Below are 23,035 nucleotides of genomic sequence, written 5' to 3' on the forward strand. Positions count from 1 at the left end.
CCTCCGCGCTAAATGCCATTAGCACCCAGATAAATTGCGGTTTAAATCAAAACCCCCACCATAGAACAGTAGTCGTAGCGCTAGACCTATCAAAAGCTTTTGATACGGTCAACCATGGCTCGTTACTGCAAGACCTGGAAGGGTCTACCCTTCCCCCATGTCTTACAAGGTGGACCGCAAATTATCTGGGTGGTCGGCAGGCATCGGTGCTATTTAGAAACGAAACATCAAAACCAAGGAGAATTAAACAAGGGGTGCCACAGGGTGGTGTCCTATCCCCACTTTTGTTTTATTTCTACATATCTAAGCTACCTTCACCACCGGAAGGAGTCACAATCGTTTCCTACGCCGATGATAAATAAAATAAACGGCTACCTCCCTGGTCTCTCCAGTTTTTTCGCCTCGCGAAACCTGGCATTATCACCGACTAAAACTTCCGCGACCTTATTTACAACATGGACGTCCCAAATGTCGACCATTTTGAACATCCACGTCGATGGCTCTACTTTACCGACTGTCCTACACCCCAAAATCTTGGGTGTGACGTTTGATCAGGACCTACATTTTGGTGAGCACGCAGCCGCAATTGTTCCGAGAATTCAGAGCCGTAACAAAATCCTCAAATCCCTTGCTGGCAGTACCTGGGGAAAAGATAAAGAAACGCTCATGACTACATACAAAGCAATTAGCCAGCCGATTACGTGCTACGCGTCACCCATATGGTCGCCAAGCCTAAAAATTACCCACTGGAAGAAGCTACAGGCCTGCCAAAATACTGCTCTCAGAATTGCCACGGGCTGTCTTCTTATGTCCCCAGAACACCATCTACATAATGAGGCGAGAATACTCCCCATCAGGGAAAGAAACGAGATGCTGACCAAACAGTTCCTGTTGAATACCCAGAAACCTGGGCATCCCAACAGACATCTGATTGACGAGCCAGCACCTCCTAGGGGCTTAAGGAGTCATCTCCGTAAGCATTTTGAGGAAATACGGCATCTGAGAACGCAGCCGTATGAAGCGAAAAAACACAAGCAGGTCCTTGGTGAACTCCACAAACAGGCGTCGGACCTTTATGCCGGGAATTGCCCGGTGAACCCAGTACTCAAAGTAAAGTATCCAAAACTTGCGGAAGAGGAACGCATACTCCCCAGGGAAACGAGTGTCACTCTGGCTCAACTTCGTTCTGGATACTGTAACAGGTTAAACTCTTACCTATCCAGAATCAACCCCGACATACAAAATGTATGCCCCGCTTGCAATGTGTCCCCACATGACACCAACCATCTCTTTAATTGTAATGTGGAACCAACGCCTATAACACCCCTTTCCCTATGGTCCACCCCTGTTGAAACAGCAAGTTTCCTTGGACTCCCGTTAGAGGATATTGATGACAGTTTGTGATCGGTCGCGTCTGTTAGGTGGGGCGAAGCACTGCTACAACAACAACAACAACAGTTCGTATGAGGCCCAGATAAGCCTTTATACTAGATAAATACGGAAGAATTTATATTATTAGCAACAGTTCGGATTGACATTCGTTAATCATAACCCTTTTCGGGACTGATAAACTTGATACATCGAGTCTAAAGCCTAACGTTATTCGGTTAAATATATAGGCAATTTTATTCATATAAAATCACGAGCTAGCGTCCTTTTAACGTTTGGGGAAGTCGGTGTCGCATCTGCGCCAATATTCATCTTGTGATACATTTCTTTTTCATTTCTATCTGATCTTGTGCCGGAATAACGGTTGGTTGTACAGGTATAAAGTCGAGATAGATATAGACTTCCTTATATCAAAATCATCAATATCGAAAAAAACTTGATTGAGCCATGTCCGTCCGTCCGTCTGTATGTCCGTTAACAAGATAACTTGAGTAAATATTGAGATATCTTCACAAAATTTGGTACATGAGCTTATCTGGACCCAGAATAGATTAGTATTGGAAATAAGCGAAATCGGATGATAACCTCGCCCACTTTTTATATACATATATAACATTTTGGAAAACACAAAAACCTGATTATTTTGTAAATAATACACATAAAATGTTGAAATTTGACATGTGGGCTCATATAGAGAACCTTGATAAAAATTGTTTAAAATGGGCGTGACACCTCCAACTTGTGATAAAATCAATTTTACAAATATTATTAATCGTAAATCAAACATTGTTAAATCTATCCTAACAAAATTCGGCAGAGAGGTTGCCTTTACTATAAGGAATGCTTTGAAGAAAAATTAACGAAATTGGTTAAGGACTACGCCCACTTTTATATAAAAGATTTTTAAAAGGGTCGTGGACGAATAAAATAAGTCATAAATTTGCAAAAAAGAGCTGTATATCAATGCTATTTCATTTTCCAAGTGGATTTATAACAATAAATAGGAAAAAATTCAAATTTTGAAAATTGGGCGTGGCACCGTCCCTTTTATGGCTAAGCAATTTTCTATGTTTCGGGAGCCATAGCTCGAAGAAAAATTAACGGATCGTAATAAAATTTGGTACAAAAATGTTCCCTATAGCAGAAAATATTTCTAGTAAAAATCGACGAGGTCGGTTAAAGACCACGGCAACTTTGATGTAAAACAATTTTAAAAGGATCGTAGACTAGAATAATCAGGGCTGTCATGGAATCCAATTGTTGTCGGAATCGGATTTAAAAACGACAAAAAAATTACTTTGGTGTCATCAAATCCAATGTTATCGGTTGTAGTTCGAATTGGAATTAGTGTCGGTTTTAGGTGTCACAGAATCCGATAATATCGATTTTGATATCGGAAACAAACCAATCAGTTAAATGCCGTTGGATTTCATTTTTTCATAGTTGTTTTTCTCTTGCAGTTGAATATTTTCTAAAAATGTAAATAAATAAAAGTTTATTTTATAAAAATAAACTTAAATGAACATATATTTTCATTCATAACAGGGGAAAGCATAAAAATTCAATGCAAAATAGTATTTTGATAGAATTTATGGAGAAACATCCAGATATTGCGAAGGGCTTCACGAAGCATCTAAATTGTTGACACCGTGCTTCTACCTACACTCATACTAGAATCCTTGCCAACTGATCTTTGATAGGATCCTTCAGCTAAAAATCGTAACGTACCTGCTAATTGCAGCATTGACAGAACTTTCGAGCAAGTTAAGCGTCCTTCAATGGTGTCCAATATCATTCGGAAAGCCTCTTTGCTTATGCGATAGTATGCAATTCAACTGCAAATACACTTTAAATACATATTTAGAAACTCACATTAAGAAATATTTCTGGCAACTCAAATGGATTGCTGCGATCCCTCAAAACTTTCCTTTTGACCTTCTCGCAACTTTCTTCTGCCAATAACATAAATGCTACAACTGCTGATGCCATTTTGATGTCAATAAATTTGTTTATTTCTGTATAGATGCACAAAACAATTATTTTACAAAAATTTTTCCAAAAAAATTAATATCAAAATTGCCGGTGCACCGATAACACTGCAAAACAGCTGATTCCAACATCGCTTTTATTTACATTCGAAAAGAGCAAAACCAATACGGTTTTATGACACCAATTTAAATCAATATTGATTTGTAATTCCGACAAAACCGACTTAGATTCCATGACAGCCCTGAATAAGCTATAACTTAGCAAAAAATAGTTTTGAATCAATGATATTTCACTTATCAAGTTTTATTGTAAGAGGAAATGGGGAGACATTTTTTTTTAAATGGGCGGTGCCACGTGTTATGAAGAAAAGTAATTTATCTGAAATGAAATGTGCAATTGAATTGAATATAATGTTCGGTTACACCCGAACTCAGACACCTTTACTTGTTTTCTGTTAGATTCGATATTTTGCTATAGACGAACGCTGAAGCTTAGCCAATAAGGAAATGTCAGTTCGTATGAGGCCCAGATAAGCCTTTATACTAGATAAATACGGAAGAATTTATATTATTAGCAACAGTTCGGATTGACATTCGTTAATCATAACCCTTTTCGGGACTGATAAACTTGATACATCGAGTCTAAAGCCTAACGTTATTCGGTTAAATATATAGGCAATTTTATTCACATAAAATCACGAGCTAGCGTCCTTTTAACGTTTGGGGAAGTCGGTGTCGCATCTGCGCCAATATTCATAAATCTTGTGATACATTTCTTTTTCATTTCTATCTGATCTTGTGCTGGAAATCGCCTTCATACTACGCGCATTTGCCAATACGAGTATATAACAAGCAGGTAATTGTTCATCACCAGGGCAACTCAAAATAAGCAAAAAAAAACATATTTTAGGCGCTTACAATATGCTATTAAAATCTGAATATATGCTTAAAAATATGCATTCAAGGTACTTACAAGCCCCAAAATATGCTTTTATACTTCAAAAGTATGTAGTACAAGTTTGGCAAAAAAGGCTTACAATTTATGTTTGGCATGTAAAACGATCTAGATATCGTACACGTAACTGCCTATCCGAATGGACTCTTCAAAAGCTTTATGAAGGTTTATGCCATAACAACAATAAGAACAACCATAAAAACCGTACATATATAAGAGTTAAAAATTCACATTTATTCAAGCTACATATATTCAAAATATGTGTATATGCTTAGGTACAAGGAATCTAGTGTTACATATAGGTACTAATGTTACATTCTTCTTGTTTTATGTGGTGTTCACTTTTTTTAATAAGTACTAGGAAATAAAAGGTTAAAGTGGAAATTTTTCAGGTAATATTCATTCCTTCAATATAAACAAAAAACACGTATTATAACTTACTTAATTGGCGCTTAACCGTCTAAACGGTTATGGCCGTCCAACAAGGCGCGCCAGTCGCTCCTTCGCTCCGCCAACCGGCGCCAATTGGTCACACCAAGGGAGTTTAAATCGTTTTCCACGTGGTCCTTCCAACGGAGTGGGGGCCGCCCTCTACCTCTGCTTCCATAAGCGGGTTCCTATAGAAAACCTTTCTTGGCCGCAGCATCATCTTTCATTCGCATAACATGACCTAGCCAGCGCAGCTATTGCGTTTTAATTCGCTGGACTATGTGGATGTCTGCGTATAGCTCCTACAGCTCATCATTAAATTTTCTTCGGTACTAGCCATCGCCAACGCGTAGGACGCGTAGGTCCATAAATCTTTCGAAGAACCTTTCTCTCGAACACTCCCAACGCCGCTTTGTCTGCTGTTGTCATAGTCCATGCTTCTGCCCCATATAGCAGGACGGGTACGATAAGTGACTTGTAGAGTATGATTTTCGTTCGCCGAGAGAGGACTTTTCAATTGTCTACCTAGTCCAAAGTAGCATTTAGCATGTTGCTAGTGTTGATGCTGGTTCCCAAAAAAACAAAGTCTTCTACTATTTCGAAATAATGGCTGCCAACAGTAGCGTGGGTGCCAAGGCGCGTATGCGCTGACTCTTTGCTCGATGACAGCAGGTACTTCGTTTTGTCCTCATTCACCTTCAAACCGATAACCCACGTATTATAAGCATTATTTAAATAGATTCAGGCTGGGTGCGAGTTCGCCTAAATTTTAGGTACCTAAACTAATATTCCACTGGAACTTTCCAGCACTGCAATAATTTAGGAAAAAGCTGTCAAAACTGTGCGAGTTGATTTGAAAACCTAAATTGTTTATTTCTGCTAAGAAAATAATAACAATACGGGGAATTTGGTATTTTTGATGCGTTTTCACGCTTAAGAAGAACAGAGGTCAATTAGGGTCCGCGGTAAGTACCTATCCCAAGATAGCAGTTCAAGAAAATGTAGTTGCTCCGTTTTATAAGGCTTTTTTTCGGACATAGTGGAGCACGTGCACAATGACCTTTTCCACAAACTCGAATTCAATACTGTGATGTTGGTACGCCTCCAATAACTTCTTTAGTCCAATTAGTGCACTTGGTGCAAAATATGTTCAGATTCCGGTCCATATTTGAGAAGGATCCAATTCTTATATCGCCAACATCAGCTTGAACAAAATTGAGCTCACCATCACGTACAATCGATCGGACCTTAATCGCAGCAGGGATCATCGCTCTTGATCTACGAGTATGATTTACTTAAATTGAATGGACAAGAGCCATTTATTTGCATATACAATATTGAAAAATCAATATTTTTGTTTTTGAAATTTGACATTTGAATTTAGGTTGAAAAGTATGCTCATAAAAATTCTAAATTTTTGTTTTGCACTGCCTAGGTAGAAATTTAGGCCAACTCGCACAGCCTTAAAAATGAATTTGTAAAAAATTCAGGTTCACGAATTTGTAAAAAATTCAAGTTTTCAAAACTAAAGTTTTGTCTGTTGTCCTGGAACAAGTTTTTATACGATGAAAAACTCCGCTCTACATCAACCGGTAATCGGTGCATACTTAAAAGCTAAATTTTCATCAACTGCATACTTTTCAAAAACATTGTTTAAGTTATTTACTTGATCTACAGAAAATATTTCCCCTATTTTCTGCAACACTGTAAAACCTTTATTTTTTTTGTAATACCTCTGTGAATTTGGTTTGCACTGTTGTAACATCAACGGCATCAATTAACTCCTTGGCAGGTAGGACTATTTCTATTTGTTCGCAGAGTGACAAACCGGTCGTTTGGAGTTTTGTAATTGAACTGGCCAGGAATGCAAAATTTTATTGAATAAAAATTATTTGATGTCGCACCGTAGCATCAGATAGCAATTCTTCGGCAACTTTAATGCACTGAGACCCCTCATAATTTAAAGCACTAACAACTCGTTTGATATTTCAAAGTTTTCCACATAATATTTAACAGCTTGCAGCCAAGTTCCCTAACGTGTAACCATAGGATGCGGAGGTACTGGCAAATCTGACTCCATTTCTTTGAAAAGTGTTAAGCGTGAAGGCGCGTTTAGAAATATATTTTTCACATTAGAAATTAACTTGTCAACTTCAGGGTACTTATCCCTAATTTTCTCACAAACACGATATAGTGCGTGGGCTAAACATGTTAAGTGCGTAAGCTTTGGGTAGAATACTGAGGTAACCTTGCCTGCTTTGGTCATGTACGGTGCTGCATCAGTTATACAGAGCAAAATTTTGTCTGTACTCATCCAAGAGCTTAACGGAATCATCGAACAGACATGCAATCCCAGCATGATCTGCTTTTTCAAGTTTAACTGTGTTCAGCAACATCTGTTTCGATGATTTTTCTATATCCAAGATACCAATTAACACATTTGCTACGCAGCGGCCAACACTGTCAGTAGTTTCATCAACAGAACCGCATAAAAACTTATTTTTCACTTCTTTCTTGATATTAGAAATTGTTGATCTTTAAATCCGATCAATATTACATCCATTGTGGATAAAACAAGTGTGATATCTTATCCGTCAAGTGCTGACAGGATGTTCAATATGGCTGCTTTTAAGCGTTTTGACAGGATGTTAAATATGGCGGCGCATATGATCGGCTATTTTCAGCGGGTGATAGAGATACAGAATGAGACCACGATAGTAATTAAAAATCAGGTGATCCATTCTATTTGTAATTTTGACGTTTATGCAGAAGTTATCACACTTGTCTTATCCACAATGATTACATTGTAATGTTGTTTCCGATGGTATAGTTTTCTCCACATATTTTTCAAAAAACATTTTTAGACTATTATTTCCCATTTTGTGCATGGGAATGTCAGCAGACAAAAAAACTTTATACATATCTTTCGCGAACTGTTCACTCTGTGAAACAGTTGTATTTTGTGTAAACATTTGCTGAATTTCGTTCGTTTTCTTGGCCTGGAGAGTCTTATGTAGCTTCCCTTCCAAATGCTGTTTAACAGAATATAATTTATCTAACGCAACAGCTTTGTTGCACACCTTATACAAGAGCTCGACCATCAGTCTGAAAATCTGGGAAACGCTGTACATATAAGGAAAGGTTCATTGCATGTTTAACTTTGGGTCCTCCCATGTTCTAAAATATAAAAACTTTGATGAAAAATTAACTTTCATAACAAAAATTATGTACATACAGTCTCTGATGCTGAATTCGCCTTGGTTATTTCATTTTTGATAAAGTGTTACCTAATTGTAGTTATTACTCATGATTCAATCACAAGAGGTTTGCTCGACAGCCACATTTTTTGACAATTGCAGCCATTTTGCTCCCAAATCGAATTGACAACCGTTAACTGTGTTGTTTCTTTGCGAATTTTCGAAAAATATTAGTAGTAGAAATAGGAAGCAATCAGTTTACAAATACCCGATAAGTTCTTAACTGCATGATTCCTTAGAACATTTATTTTAATTTTATGATGAATTTATTAACTATGCCATGATCTATTAGTGTGGCTGAACATAGGTTTTATGAAAAGTACGGACACCAAGGTATCGTGCACTTTCGTAAACCTGTGAACATACGAAACCTAAACCAATTCAAAATTCATTGTTCAACGTCAAAACCTCGACTATTAAATCGATTCTCGTAAAAATGTCATTAGTAAATAATGGAGATGCCATAACGAAATGTACTCATTGGGCATGTTAACTTATTCAGGTAAAAGTCTAGAACAGGACTGCTAATACGCGTCCAAAAATATCGAGATAGGTGACCTCGACAACAATAATCCTAAGGCGGAAAAGAAAAATTGTATCTCTGTCCCGAGATATGTGCAGTTGAAGTTAGCAATTTTCATGTGTTTGTTGTAATGTTTTTGGGCACTGAAAAAGATTTTGTGTACAAAGGGAATTTGCACGCATTTAATTTTCATCCGACCTCATTGGTGGACCGGCCAGGGTAATTTTTTATAAGCTCGGCTGAAGGCCGTCAACGAAACCCGGGTAATTTTCGGTTTTTCGAAACGTTTTCTTTTGAACGAGCTAGAATATTTATTTCCGCCCTCGAATTATTGTTATCGAGGTCAATACGCGTCTTTGACACTTCTCTCGATATTTTTGGGCGCGTATTAAAAGTCGACCTTCTGATCTATTAATTCCGTATGTTCGGAACATCCGTCTCCATTTAAGAGGAGAATCTGTTTATATTTGGAATATTATGTATATTCGGACCTCGTGAGGTAGTATCAAATGAGCATATTCCGAATATTCTAAATTAACGGTTTGTCCGGAAAGCTTCCATGAATACTTAACGGAAAAGAGCTTTCCGAAATTTTAGAATAAAAAGGTGAATACTCCCTGTGTAGCGGCAGGACCGCACAAAAGCTTAACTCTTCTGTCAAAGTCAAGGTAGGAATATAAAGTTCTAAGACAATTAGCCATTTTCTTTTACTTTTGTTTTTGTCAGTTCATTGCGGCTGCTGAGTAGTGTATCACCGCATGTGGGCTGCCTGTTCAAAATCATGCTATCCCAAAATATTTTTCAAAAATTTCACTATTCAGGATTTGTCACAAAACCGCCCTATATTAGAGTTAAATTGAAGAACGCTTCATCTCAGAATGCTTTTCATTAACTCCCTCTTATAACAAAATGCATTGAACTTATGCTCATGTAGGGAGTTTTGGAAACAAATTTTGAGATAGTGCATTATTGAATAAAATTCTAACGTACGGCATTGTTCAAACAATTTCTGAAAGAATGATCAAACCAACATAACTTTATCAATTCACGAAATATTTCGTAGGAAATGAATTATTTTCCCAAAAAATTTTGGCATTTACAAATTTATTATCACTACTATTATCTACCAAAGATACTTGTCTACTACAATTTCACTGAAGGGGATTGAATTATTTCCCGTTTTCCTTACTTCGTAAAAGCAACCCGTCCAGATTTTTCAAGTTGGGAGTGTCAAAGATCTGTCATCATTGAAGAACAAACCTCTAGTAATTGAATCATGGTTATTACTCAAATTTATATCATTAGGGTTGGCATTCAAAAATTAATACGATATATAATGCTCATAAATAAGCATTTTTTGCGAAATATGCAAAAATATACTCTTTGGAATATAGCTCAAACTTCATGTTTCGTCGAGAAATGTATACACATTTGATTGGTTTGTTGCTTACTTGCCTGATAAATAATATGCGTTTGCATACTTTGGGTTGCCCTGTTCACCACGAATTGTCTTCACTTCCCAATTGATTGCTGAATTTAGAAATAATATTTCCTCTTTACCCGTTTTAACAGCACCAATAAAAGGGTGCGTTTTGATTAGTTTTTTCTTTTTCTATAATTTTTTTTATTTCGATGTTTTGGCGTTTCAAACCTTATATGTACACTAGATAACAATTTCAGCTTTAATGCTTTAATTAACTAATTTACTGCTAAATAAGCGCATATTTCAGCTGTGTAGAGAACCAAAAAACTTACATACTATTATTGTGGCGCGGTTTTTTAGTACAAGTTAAACTGAGTTTGTCAGTTAAACTACGCTTAAACTCCATCTGCTGTTTTGCAGTCTACTTTAAATGAAGTTTAAGATGAGCTTAAGCGACCGATCTGGCAGGGTTAAACTCTAGTTAACCTATCACTTATATCGCGTTCGTTCGAATATACCCAACAAGCATTTGGGCTTAAGTACCAATAGCTCAACTTGGGAATCATGGTGCTGAGCACGCCATACATAATGGAGCAAAGTTGAAAAAAAGATAGGTCCCAACTTATACCCAAACGTCTTCTGTAACTGGACGCGAATGTAAGATTCCAATACTACAATCTTCACGAATATAAAATAAAACATGTGTAATTTTTTTAAATTTATAACGCTTAATTACTGCTACCAAGCAGGCCAAGCTGGGCAAATTTTATTCGAATAACGATTAAGGCTGGGTGCGAGTTGACCTAAATTTTAGGTACCTAAACTAATATTCCACTGGAACTTTCCAGCACTGCAACAATTTAGGAAAAAAACTATCAAAACTGTGCGAGTGCATTTGACAACTAATTGTTGGTTGTCAAACAATACAATCATGCCTTTTGTAACTAATTGTTGTTTGTCAAACAATACATTCATGCCTTTTGTTTATACAAACAATACCACAATGCCTCAAATAACTAATTTGACATTTCAATTTTGGTTGAAAAGTATGCTCAAAAAATCAAAATTTTCTAAATTGCACCTGCCTTGCCGACAGTTTCCAGTGATTCAGGTTTTTTGTGTATTTAGGTAGCAATTTAGGTCAACTCGCACACGGCCTAAGGTTTTTTGTCGGTTATACACGAATAAAGACATTTTTTTTTCTTTAAAGAAATTTTTTTTGCGTGTCGAGTGAATTATTTTCTTTATTATTCGAATAATTAGGCAATTCATAAGCTGTCTTATTCGATTTATCTATAAATCTTATAAAATAAAGTCGCTAAATGCCATGTATGCACATAACTTCACACAGAATACTCCGATTTTAAAACGGTTTTTTGCATTTGAAAGCTTAGCTACGTGAGATGGTACAGTTAATATAATTTGAAGATATATATTATAGGGGCGTGGCAAATTGCCAAAATGTAGCAAAAAATCATAAAATTTTTGTTTACACAGCTATAACTCATAAACGGATGGATAGATTTAAAAAATTCTACTTTTCCGTAAAACTTTGAAATATTTACCTTCGATCTGCATCCACAAAAATACTTGATTCCTTTCTTATATCAGCCAAATTGTTTAAACAAAAGTAACATTTTTTATCAAAAAATGCGTATGTGTGTTTGTTCGCTGTGAACTGTCCGCGCTAATTGCTTTTGAGTGAGGCTTGATGCGACACATTCATACGTACATATATAGCATTCGCTGCGTTATTTAACTTCGGGCGTAGGTTTATAGGTATGTATGGATGTACATATGTATGTATTTTCATATCATATCAGCTTGACATAGTTATGTACATACATATTTATGCAAAATATATGGTTAATTGTTAATGCAACATAAATGGTTAAGAATGCATACATCTATTGAAAAATAATCTTTCGTTAAAAATATTAAACATTTCCTTAAAATTCTTCAAAAAAGTTTTATTTTTGGTATTTTTGCATGTATCACACCATATTATAAAACAAAGTCGCTTTTGCTGCCTCATGTCCCTTTGAATGCGTAAACCTTTAAAACTACGCAACGGATTTTGATGGGCTTTTTTAAATAGATGAAGAACCAGGAGACAGACATCGGCTAATTTTTATCCCGTTCTGGATAGGGTCTTGAGATCAAAACGTGTACCTGAGTAATCCTGGGATATGTTTGTACAATATGGGTATCGAATGTAAGCTGTTTATGAGTACTTTGATGCGGGGTATTTTTCGTACCCGCGGGTAACTACGGTCTCGAGATATAAGCGAAAACGTGGACGCCTACCCCTAGAATGTGGTTATTAAATATGGATAACGAATGAAAGCTGTTTAATAAGTGCTTTAGTACAGAGTAATTTTTATACCGCTGGTGACTAGGGTCTCAAGATATGGGCAAAACCTGGACCCGGATACCCCTAGAATGTGTGTGTAATATGGATATCAAATGAAAGGGTTTGCTGAGAGCTTTAAAGTAATTTTCATTGTGATATTCGATTTAGTTGCATTAAACTGGCAAAACTGATAAGAGTTAGACGGAAAAAGCTTATTAAAATGTATGGAGATAGACCAAATTTAGGGCAGAACAACGTCTGACGGGTCTGCTAGTATGCTATAATATTAAACCTTTCATGTGTGCTTTTTTGTTGTTCCACATACACTTCAGCAGCCTATGTATATCGGGTGCGCTAAGTTATTACCAAACAAATGATTTATTTATATTTATAATTTCAAAGCATTTTCGTAACAAAATGAAAAAAAAACCTCACAAAGATGGTAGATATCAATAAATAGATTAGCGGTTGCATGAATTGAGATTTTTTTAATGCTTTTGACCGATGGCTCTTCTTACGGAGCATTTTAATACGACATACAACTCATTGTAGTGGTCAGAAGGGACGTGTTGAAAAACATTCCATAAAACCATAGAAGGCCTCTTGAATTGCCTAAGCCCGCTTGCAGAACGGCAAGTTATTTTTTTTTAGCTCAGAGTTAATTTAAAATCTTTGTCAAAAATGTATGACTTTCACATCTCATGTCAGGTTAACCCTGAGTTAAAAAGTTAACCTGCAGTTCTGAAAGTGGGCCTAAGTAAATAACAAACAAAATATTCATATTTAAATAAGTATATATAATTGAACAATTATTCAAACATAAAAGTATCCATAGCGGAACCATACAAGGTGGCAGCACGGTGACATACCTACAAACATAAATAAAACTTTCCATGTCTTTGTTTTTGTAAATAGATGGACTAATGTCAAAATCGTACTGCGCAGGAAGTTAATGTATCAAATCATATTAAAAAAGTACAAATGAGCTGTCACCGTGCTGCCACCTTGTATAGTTCCGTCATGAAAGTAATATATCAACAAGTAAGGAAGGCTAAGTTCGGGTGTAACAGAACATTACATACTCGGCTGAGAGCTTTGGAGACAAAATAAGGGAAAATCACCATATAGGAAAATTAATATAGGGTAACCCTGAAATGTGTTTGTATGACATGGGTATCAAATGGAAGGTATTAAAGAGTATTTTAAAAGGGAGTGTACCATAGTTCTATAGGTGGACGACATTTCGGGATATCGCCATAAAGGTGGGCCAGGGGTGACTCTAGAATGTGTTTGTACGATATGGATATCAAATTAAAGGTATTAATGAGGGTTTTAAAAGGGAGATATCGAACAAAATGTGGACCAGGGTGGCCCAGAATATCATCTGTCGGGTATCGCTAATTTATTTATATATGTATGTAATACCACGAACAGTATTCCTGCCATGATTCCAAGGGCTTTTGATTTCCCCTGTAAAACTTTTTCTTTTTCTTCTACTTAATATGGTAGGTGTCACACCCATTTTATAAAGTTTTTTCATAAGTTAATTTTTGCGTCAAAAAACCAATCCAATTACCATGTTTCATCCTTTTTTTCATATTTGGTATAGAATTATGGCATTTTTTTCATTTTTCGAAATTTTCAATATCGAAGGAGTGGACGTGGTCATAGTCGGATTTCGCCCATTTTTAATACCAAGATAAAGTGAGTTCAGATAAGTTTAGTAAAGATATACCGATTTTTGCTCAAGTTATCGTGTTAACGGCCAAGAGGCAGGACGGTCGACTGTGTATAAAAACTGGGCGTGACTTCAACCGAAAACAGTTATCGTCATAGAAGCTATGCCCTTACCAACTTTCAATAGGATTGGTGAATTTTTGTTCGACTTATGGCATTAAAAGTATTCTAAACAAATTAAATGAAAAAGGCCGGAGCCACGCCCATTTTGAAATTTTCTTTAATTTTTGTATTTTCTTGCACCATATCATAACTGGAGTTGAATGTTGACATAATTTACTTACATACTGTAAAGATATTACATTTTTTTTTTAAATTTGACTTAAAATTTTTTTTTTTAAGTGGGTATGTTCGTCATCCGATTTTGCAAATTTTTATTTAGCACACATATAGTAATAGGAGTAACGTTCCTGCCAAATTTCATCATGATATCTTCATCGACTGCCAAATTACAGCTTGGAAAACTTTTAAATTACCTTCTTTTAAAAGTGGGCGGTGCCACGCCCATTGTCCAAAATTTTACTAATTTTCTATTCTGTGTCATAAGATGAACCCACATACCAAGTTTTATCGCTTTATCCGCCTTGGTAATGAATTATCGCACTTTTTCGGTTTTTCGAAATTTTCGATATCGAAAAAGTGGACGTGGTTATCGTCCGATCTGGCATGAATGCCTAGGAACTTACATACCAAATTTTATTAATATACCTCAAAATTTACTCAAGTTATCGTCTTTACAGACGGACGGACGGACGGACATGGCTAAATGAATTTCTTTTTTCGCCCAGATCATTTTGATACAGAAGTCTATATCTATCTCGCTTAGTTTATGCCGTTACGGATTACCTTTATGCTAACAAAATTAACATTCTTTGTGAGCTCTGCTCAGCTGAGTATAAAAATTTATTCATGAATAAATAAACTTTGAATTATTTTCTTAAGATAAGTTTTCATTCGAATAATTATCTAAATAAATATTTTTTCGAATAATGCCCAACTCTGCAACCAGGCAGTGACTACAAACAATTGTCACTAAAAAAATTATAATAACCTATGGATCTAGCGAGTACTATTGGTCGCTAGTTCATATTTCCCATTAATCAGGTCAACCATTTCTGAGCTATAGTGGTTTAAAAAATAAGTTTCGTAAAACGTAATACAGGTCCAGATGTGTATTTCTCACAATAAACATCCGCTTGCTGTGGTGGTACCACCTTGGAGACGATTTTTTTTTTTCAACTCCACCTCAACTTGATATCCAATATAGGATATCAGCTAGAGAAACGTGATAGATATTCGTTTGAGAACTAAACGTTTCTCAAAACCTCTCAAAGGTTGGAGAATAATTCGAGAATTACGTTGAAGATCAATTCGAAAATTATAACTTTTACAAAAGTTCTCAAAGGCTGGATAGTGATTGGAGAATGATGTTTGATGTCAACTTGAGAGCTATCAGATTTAGAGAATGATGTTGGAGATAAACTACAGTACTAGATATGTACATATATATTTCTCTAAGAATAGAGAACTATTTTTTCATGTTGGGTAGACAAAATCCAGCCTTTGCCGTGTCTACAAATCATCTAGATAATCAAAAATCAATATTGCCGTACAAAAAATCTCACCAAAAGCCGGCCTTAAACAGTGACTGAAAAACTGCTCTGTAGTTTAACTGGAGTTTAAATTTGACTAGAGTTTAAGCTAGGCTTAACCAACTACTGAAAAACCGGGCCTATCATGTAAATATAAATTAGTAGCACCTTTAGAAAAGTATAAGATGGGGTCTGAAAAAATATACATATATTACACTGTGCAACGGCCGGCTGGGTATTGGACCAAACCCACTTTTTTGTAGAGATTGAGGCTTAAGTAGAGAAAGTACTATCTCCGTTTTTCGAAGTTAGCCTCCAAAAAATAGATATCGGCTTTCGAAATTTTATTTTTTTTTTGTTAACGCGTTCAGCAAATTAAAAAAGTAAAAATGTGGTCGTGGTCCGCCTTTTTCTTTTATTTGAATGGCTGAATTCTTTTTTTGAAAAATTACAGTACGAGCCATTCCAGTGGAGAATATGTATATGCAGACATGAAAGTAGTAGCCACTATCATGGGACTATCTGACTTTTCATCTCGTATAACAGCTGTTAAACTAAATTTCTCAAAAAAAGAATTCAGCCCTTCAAATAAGGGAAAAGAGCGGACCACGACCACATTATTCCTTTTTTTATTTTATGAACGCGTTAACAAAAAAATAATAAAATTTCGAAATGTAGAATTTCGAACTTCGAAAGCCGATATCTATTTTTTGGAGGCTAACTTCGAAAAACGGAGATAGTACTTTGTCTACTTAAGCCTCAATCTCTACAAACAAGTGGGTTTGGTCCAATACCCAGAAAAAAAATTTGATTTTGTCGCATAGTGTTATTATTCCGTCAAAGTATTTCGATATACATATATATATTCATAAAATGTGTGTTGTTTACAAATTAAATGCATACAATTATTGAGCAGGAGAAAAGATTACAATGACGGAAGTGAGCCATTCGATAAACTGCCAGGAAATAAAGCATACGATATGGTATACGAATTATGTCTCACAGAAGAGCAATTGATATCAAATGGTTATCCACGTCCGGGAAAAGCCCCTGGTAATGCAATCATAAGCAGTACAAGACCTTCAAGACGCCCAAATGCTGACGAACGTTATTGTAGTCGCTGCGGAAAGATGTTTAGTATGTCAATTTATGATGAGGAATGCGTGGATGAATGTAATTATCATCCGAAAAATGCTGGTTATCGTAGAGGTTTGTTTATGTCTTCTTCTTATCATGATAAGTCAATTAAAATGTAATAATTTTATTTTGAAACTTCTCCACAAGGTTTCGCCGACAATCATCATCGTTGTTGTCAGCAACCAGCTGGTACGCCAGGTTGTTCTTACGCCAATTATCATGTTACAGAAAATTTAGATGGTGAAAATCTTACTGGTTATATTACAACGATTGATAAGGATGACGATTATATACCGACAAAAAAAGATATATATGCTGTAGATTGTGAAATGTGTTACACTACAATGGGAATTGAACTGACTAGAGTGACTGTTGTTGATATAAATGGACGCACAGTGTATGATGCACTTGTAAAACCAGAAAATAAAATTGTAGATTATAATACGGTGTAAGTATATAAATAATTAAAAAAAAACAAGTTAGAAGGTCGTGCGCAACCCAACATTATATAGCCAGCATGTAGAGATGGGAAAGGGGTAAATATCCAATTAGTAAATACCCGGCAAATTAAATATAACGGTAAAAATGGGTAAATAGCCAAATATTTACCCAAAAGAAGGGTAAAAATAATCTTTTGGAAAATATGGGAAACAAACACACAAATTCAATCCAAACTGTATCCAATTTGTCCTATATTGGTGGGTAGTTATCCATTACGATATCGGCTGAATTAGTTTTAATCTGTAATCCAGCGTTTTTCAAAAATATTTTGCCAATAATGCATGCCGTTGCAAAAATTCAAGTTTACCCAGTAAACATTTTAAGTCATAAAGTAGTCGGCAAAATATCTAAATTGGAGCGTTTACAGTCGGTATGTGCTCATTTGGGAGGCCGATACCGATGTATTTCCTTCTTGCAATGGTCGTCCTATATGAGCCTATTAACGTATATCATTTGAGCCTAAATAAGAGTGAAATTTCAAAAAACGTGAGGTTCAATAGAAATTTGACGCGTCCAACACTTTTATTTAATTGTCTGATCAACGCCCTAGATTAATGAGGGGTACGATGACTAGTACCTAGGTCCTACCTAATTATTTTCTAGCTTTTAGTATTATTATTACTTCATGTAAATATTGTTTTCAATAAAACCGTTTAACTTGAAACATTTTTTTTTTATTTTTGTTTTCAAGTTTTTAATCTTTATTTAATTGCCTATTATTTCTCATTCTATTAAGTTCATTTAGTGACTCATTATTACACGGACTCTTTCGGACTTGTTACAATATAAGTCCTCAATACAAAATCCTTCCAAAGACTTTACTCGAGTGTGCGCCACGTATGCTTGTCCCTCCTCGAACTCCAAAATATTTTGATGTCACTTCTACCGGACTATGTCGCTCATTTACTTCAATAGTGTCATAACTCAAAAAACATAATTTCCAACCAATCAGCCAACCGGCCAAGTCAAGCTAATTAAAGCCGTTTAAAAACCATTTACCTCAAACAAATTACGAACACTTATAGACTATAGTGGAGTTTTATTTATCATGTATCTCTTTTAAATTAAAACACAGATAGCATCTGATAATTTTATTTTATATGAAATTGGAGTAAAAATTTATTTAAATTTTTTATTCTGTTATGTCTTTTATGAAAAAAATTAATAAAAGCAAAGAAAGTTGCCTTAAACTTTTAGCGTTTTTTCTTAGCCTTAAACAATTTTTATTTAGCCTTTTTTAGTATTTTTTCTAAAAAAAGTTCTGGTAACACTGGTGGTTATCGTTCGATTTCGCACATTTTCTGGGTCAAGGTAAGCCAGTTTACCAAATTTTGCAAAGATATCTCAATGTTTACTCATGTTATCCTGCTAACGGACGGACAGACGGACATGGCTTTATCAAAATATGCCGTTACTTACTACCGTTATACAACCAAAATTATAATACCTTTGTGCAATTTGGATTGGGGATTAGTAAACACAATTCGTGACCACCAATACAAAAACAAAAATATAGTACATTCTTATATGGTGCTCAGGACATGTTGGCATAACAGGAAATGAATGCGCTGCTAAGCTGGCTTGCATCTCACCAACAACACTTAATTCTTTAACTGAGAAAATTGATTTACAGCATTACATTTACCACCAGATAAAGACCGATTACTCACGACTAGCTTCCCTCAATCAACAAGCACACTACCAACACATAAACCTTAACCTTATGCCACTAAGATATCCAATTAACATTGAAAAGCACAAAGTCATAATTTTTTCCCTTCTACGGCTCGGGCACACTAACTACAGGCACTCACACCTATTGGACAAAAATAGAAACAACTGCCAAAATTGTCATCTATCATTCTACCACTTCTGTCATACATATTCACGCGGAATGCACAGCAGTACTTAGCACCCGACTTAGTATATTTGGAACCCAAAACATTATGACATTATTGCAAAACCCAACAATCGAAAACATCAGTAACATCTACAAATACATAAAAGCAATTAACGTTTACGCTTAAACTTTATATGGACTGCTAAGCTCCAAACTTTAAATACATCTCTGAAATTGTTACGCATAAAATTAGTACTACTAAATTTCAATACGCATTATACTCAGGTGTAACTGAAATATGTGTCTATGTTTCACTAATTCTATGTATTCTATGCGCGTCCACTATTTATCACCACTGATTCAGCTATATGTTATACACAGAAATACAACAGAGGGTTGTGTCTCCGCTTTTCGGTACACCCTGTGCTGTAGATAGATGCCGCTAGATGGGTCTCCTAAGCATTATCTAAGCGAGGATAGGCGTTTTTTTTCACGCGCAAACGAAACGTATACGCGTGTAAAAAAAAACACGGCTAATATCAAATTATAGCTATACCATAACACCACGCCACACTAACTACAAAAGAGTCATAACTTAAAATTTTTCAAAATCGGGTTTTTTCCATAACACAATTCACAGTACACATCTCTAACTGCCCCTTAAATTTCGTTGTCATTATTTTCTTCTTTAACTGGAAAATTACCGTTATGCCAGTTTTGGTGTTGATTGCATCGCTTGCGCTGTATCAACAGTACTATTTTTAGTTGTGTCAATGTGCTTAAGAACAAATGAACAGTTTTTTACGCATAAAGCGTATTATTTTAAATTCTGACTATCTTGTTGCAAAAAAGTTAGTTGTGTATTAATTGAAATTGTGTCTTTTTTTACGTAAAGAGTAAGTAAATTTGTATTATGGTGAAATGTGCCTTTTTTGATGAAACAATTGTCATATATATTTGTCATAAATAGTCATAATTCAAAATTGCTATATATTTTGACCGTAAACAAATAATTACAACAAAATTTCGTCAATTCATTTTATAATGAAGGTCTCCTTCTTTGTAAAACTGGATTTCAGTATAACATTACAGACGTTTTCACATAAACCGTTTTTCTTCTCTCGTGAACATTTAAATTTTTCAAGTTGACTCTTTTGTAGTTAGTGTGCTATATGTATGTACTTGCAATCGATACGTACATATGTACAAATCCTTTTTTTATACCCGCTGTACATATACACAGGGTATTATAACTTTGATTGGATAACGGTTGGTTGTACAGGTATAAAGGAATCGAGATAGATATAGACTTCCATATATCAAAATCATCAGTATCGAAAAAAAATTTGATTGAGCCATGCCCGTCCGTCCGTCTGTCCGTTAACACGACAACTTGAGTAAATATTGAGATATCTTCACAAAATTGGTACACGAGCTTACCTGAACCCAGAATAGATGGGTATTGAAAATGAGCGAAATCGGATGATAACCACGCCCACTTTTTATATATATAACATATTGGAAAACACAAAAAACCTGATTATTTAGTAAATAATACACCTAGAATGTTGAAATTTGACATGTGGACTGATATTGAGACTCTTGGTAAAAATTTGAAAAAAAAATTTAAATGCGCGTGGCACCGCCCACTTGTGATAAAATCAATTTTACCAATATTATTAATCGTAAATCAAAAATCGTTAAACCTATCCTAACAAAATTCGGCAGAGAGCTTGCCTAAGTAATGCTTTGAAGAAATTAACGAAATCGGTTGAGGACCACGCCCACTTTTATATAAAAGATTTTTAAAAGGGTCGTGGACGAATAAAATAAGCTATATCCTTGCAAAAAAGAGCTTATATCAATGGTATTTCATTTTCCAAGTGGATTTATAACAATAAATATGAAAAACTTCAAATTTTAAAAAACGGGCGTGGCACCGCTCCTTTTATGACTAAGCAATTTTTAATGTTCCGGGAGCCATAACTCGAAGAACAATTAACGGATTGTAATAAAATTGGGTACACAAATTTTCCCAATAGCAGGAAATATTTCTAGAGAAAATGGACGAGATCGGTTAAAGACCACGCCCACTTTTTTATATAAATATTTATGAAAGGGTCGTAGACAAAAATAATAAGCTATGTCTTAGCAAAAAGGAGCTTTGTATCAATAGAATTTTACTTTCTAAATTGAATCATAACATTAAATTCGAAAACACTAAAATTTTTGAAAATGGGGTTGGCACCGCCCCTTTTATGACTAAGCAATTTTCAATGTTTCGGGAGACATAACTCGAAGAAAAATTTACATATCGTAACAAAATTGGGTACACATATTTTCCTTATAGCAGGAAATATTTCTAGTAAAAATGGATAAGATTGGTTAAAGACCACGCCCACTTGTATTTAACAGATTTTTAAAGGGGCCGCGGACGAATAAAATAAGCTATATCTTTGCAAAAAAGAGCTTTATATCAATGGTATTTCATTTCCCAAGTGGATTTATAACAATAAATAGGACAATTTTTTTAAAAATGGGCATGGCACCGCCCCTTTTATGACTAAGCAATTTTCTATGCTTCGGGAGCCATAACTCGAAGAAAAATTAACGGATCGTAATAAAATTGGGTACACATATTTTCCTTATAGCAGGAAATATTTGTAGTAAAAATGGATAAGAGTGGTTAAGGACCACGCCCACTTTTATATGAATGACTTTCAAAAGGGTCGTATGCAAAAATAATATGTTAAATCTTAGCGAAAAATAGTTTTGTACCAATCGTATTTTTATTGTTCTGTTATATCTACAACAACAGCATTTCAAGTGTACAGTTGGGTTTTTTTTTCGGGAGGGTGAAAAATGCCTAATGCACCATAATTGCTGTCGTCGCAGCAACCGTGTGTCCGCAGACTAAAAAAAGAGCCCCGTTTCGGAACCGTCGCCCATCCCGGTACCACTTTCGCATTACTTCAGGGTGGCGTTCCATATTTCTAATTTTTTAAGAGCCTACTGTTGTCCCTGCGTCCAGGTTCCCGCTATTTGCTCTGAGTGTCGATTTAATCGCCACTGCTTCGCATGCGCATTTGTCTGCGCTCCCTCTCAGCATCCATCAGGCGTGTCATTACTATAAATGCCATTTTTCTCACTGCAGTCCAGCACTCTTTCCTGTTGCACATATGTGATACTAAATTTCTCGTGGTAGGTTCCTCCCCAAAGACTCCACGCAAGGCGAGTCTTTCCTCGTGGAAACGGGGGCAGTGGAACATGACGTGTTCTGCGTTTTCTAACTCCGTGGTACACATTGGGCAATGAGGATCTTCCTCTATCCTACGCTTCCATAAATACTCTTTGAAACCGTCATGTCCACTCATTATCTGCGTGAGATGGTAGTTCAGTTTGCTGTGCTTCCGCTCATTCCATTGAGCTACGTTCCAATTTAGCATGAAGATCCAACGCCCTTTACTCGAGGCCTCCCACCATTCTTGCCACTTAGCTATTGTTTGTGTCCTTGCTCTTTTCTTGTCTTCTTCAGATGGTCGCTCGATATTAGTGTTATACAGATCGGTCATTTCGCTTGCCAGTAAGTCCACTGGGATTTTCCGATTTTCCGGGTTAGAACCAGGATCGCGTCGTCGGAAACCGTCCGATAAGCACTTGCTATTCTTAAAGCAGCAAGTCGGTACGCTGCTACTATATATTTTTAATGGGTCCGTTTAGATCCATACCACACTGGTGCTGCGTATAGTATTATTGAGCTGGTTACTGTGGACAAAAGCTGACGTGTAGCTTCGCTCGGACGACCAATGTTAGGCATTATTCGTGCTCTTTGAGGGTTAACTTAGAATCAATGTGCACTCCTAAGTACAGCTGGGTATGTAATATTCGGTTTCACCCGAACTTAGTCTTCC

At 35.8% G+C, this 23,035-nt stretch overlaps 1 protein-coding gene across 1 annotated transcript in view; it reads left to right on the plus strand.

The window, feature by feature from the left end:
- LOC137237569 (RNA exonuclease 1 homolog) overlaps positions 1 to 23,035 on the plus strand; it is a 77,237-nt gene that overhangs the window by 50,372 nt on the left and 3,830 nt on the right. Inside the window, exons 8-9 of the mRNA XM_067761340.1 lie at positions 16,563 to 16,855; positions 16,931 to 17,231. Coding sequence (XP_067617441.1) covers positions 16,563 to 16,855; positions 16,931 to 17,231 — 594 coding nt within the window. The remainder of the gene's footprint in view (positions 1 to 16,562; positions 16,856 to 16,930; positions 17,232 to 23,035) is intronic.

This window comes from Eurosta solidaginis, chromosome 1 (genome assembly GCF_040869045.1).
Source record: "Eurosta solidaginis isolate ZX-2024a chromosome 1, ASM4086904v1, whole genome shotgun sequence".
Classification (NCBI taxonomy): domain Eukaryota; kingdom Metazoa; phylum Arthropoda; class Insecta; order Diptera; family Tephritidae; genus Eurosta; species Eurosta solidaginis.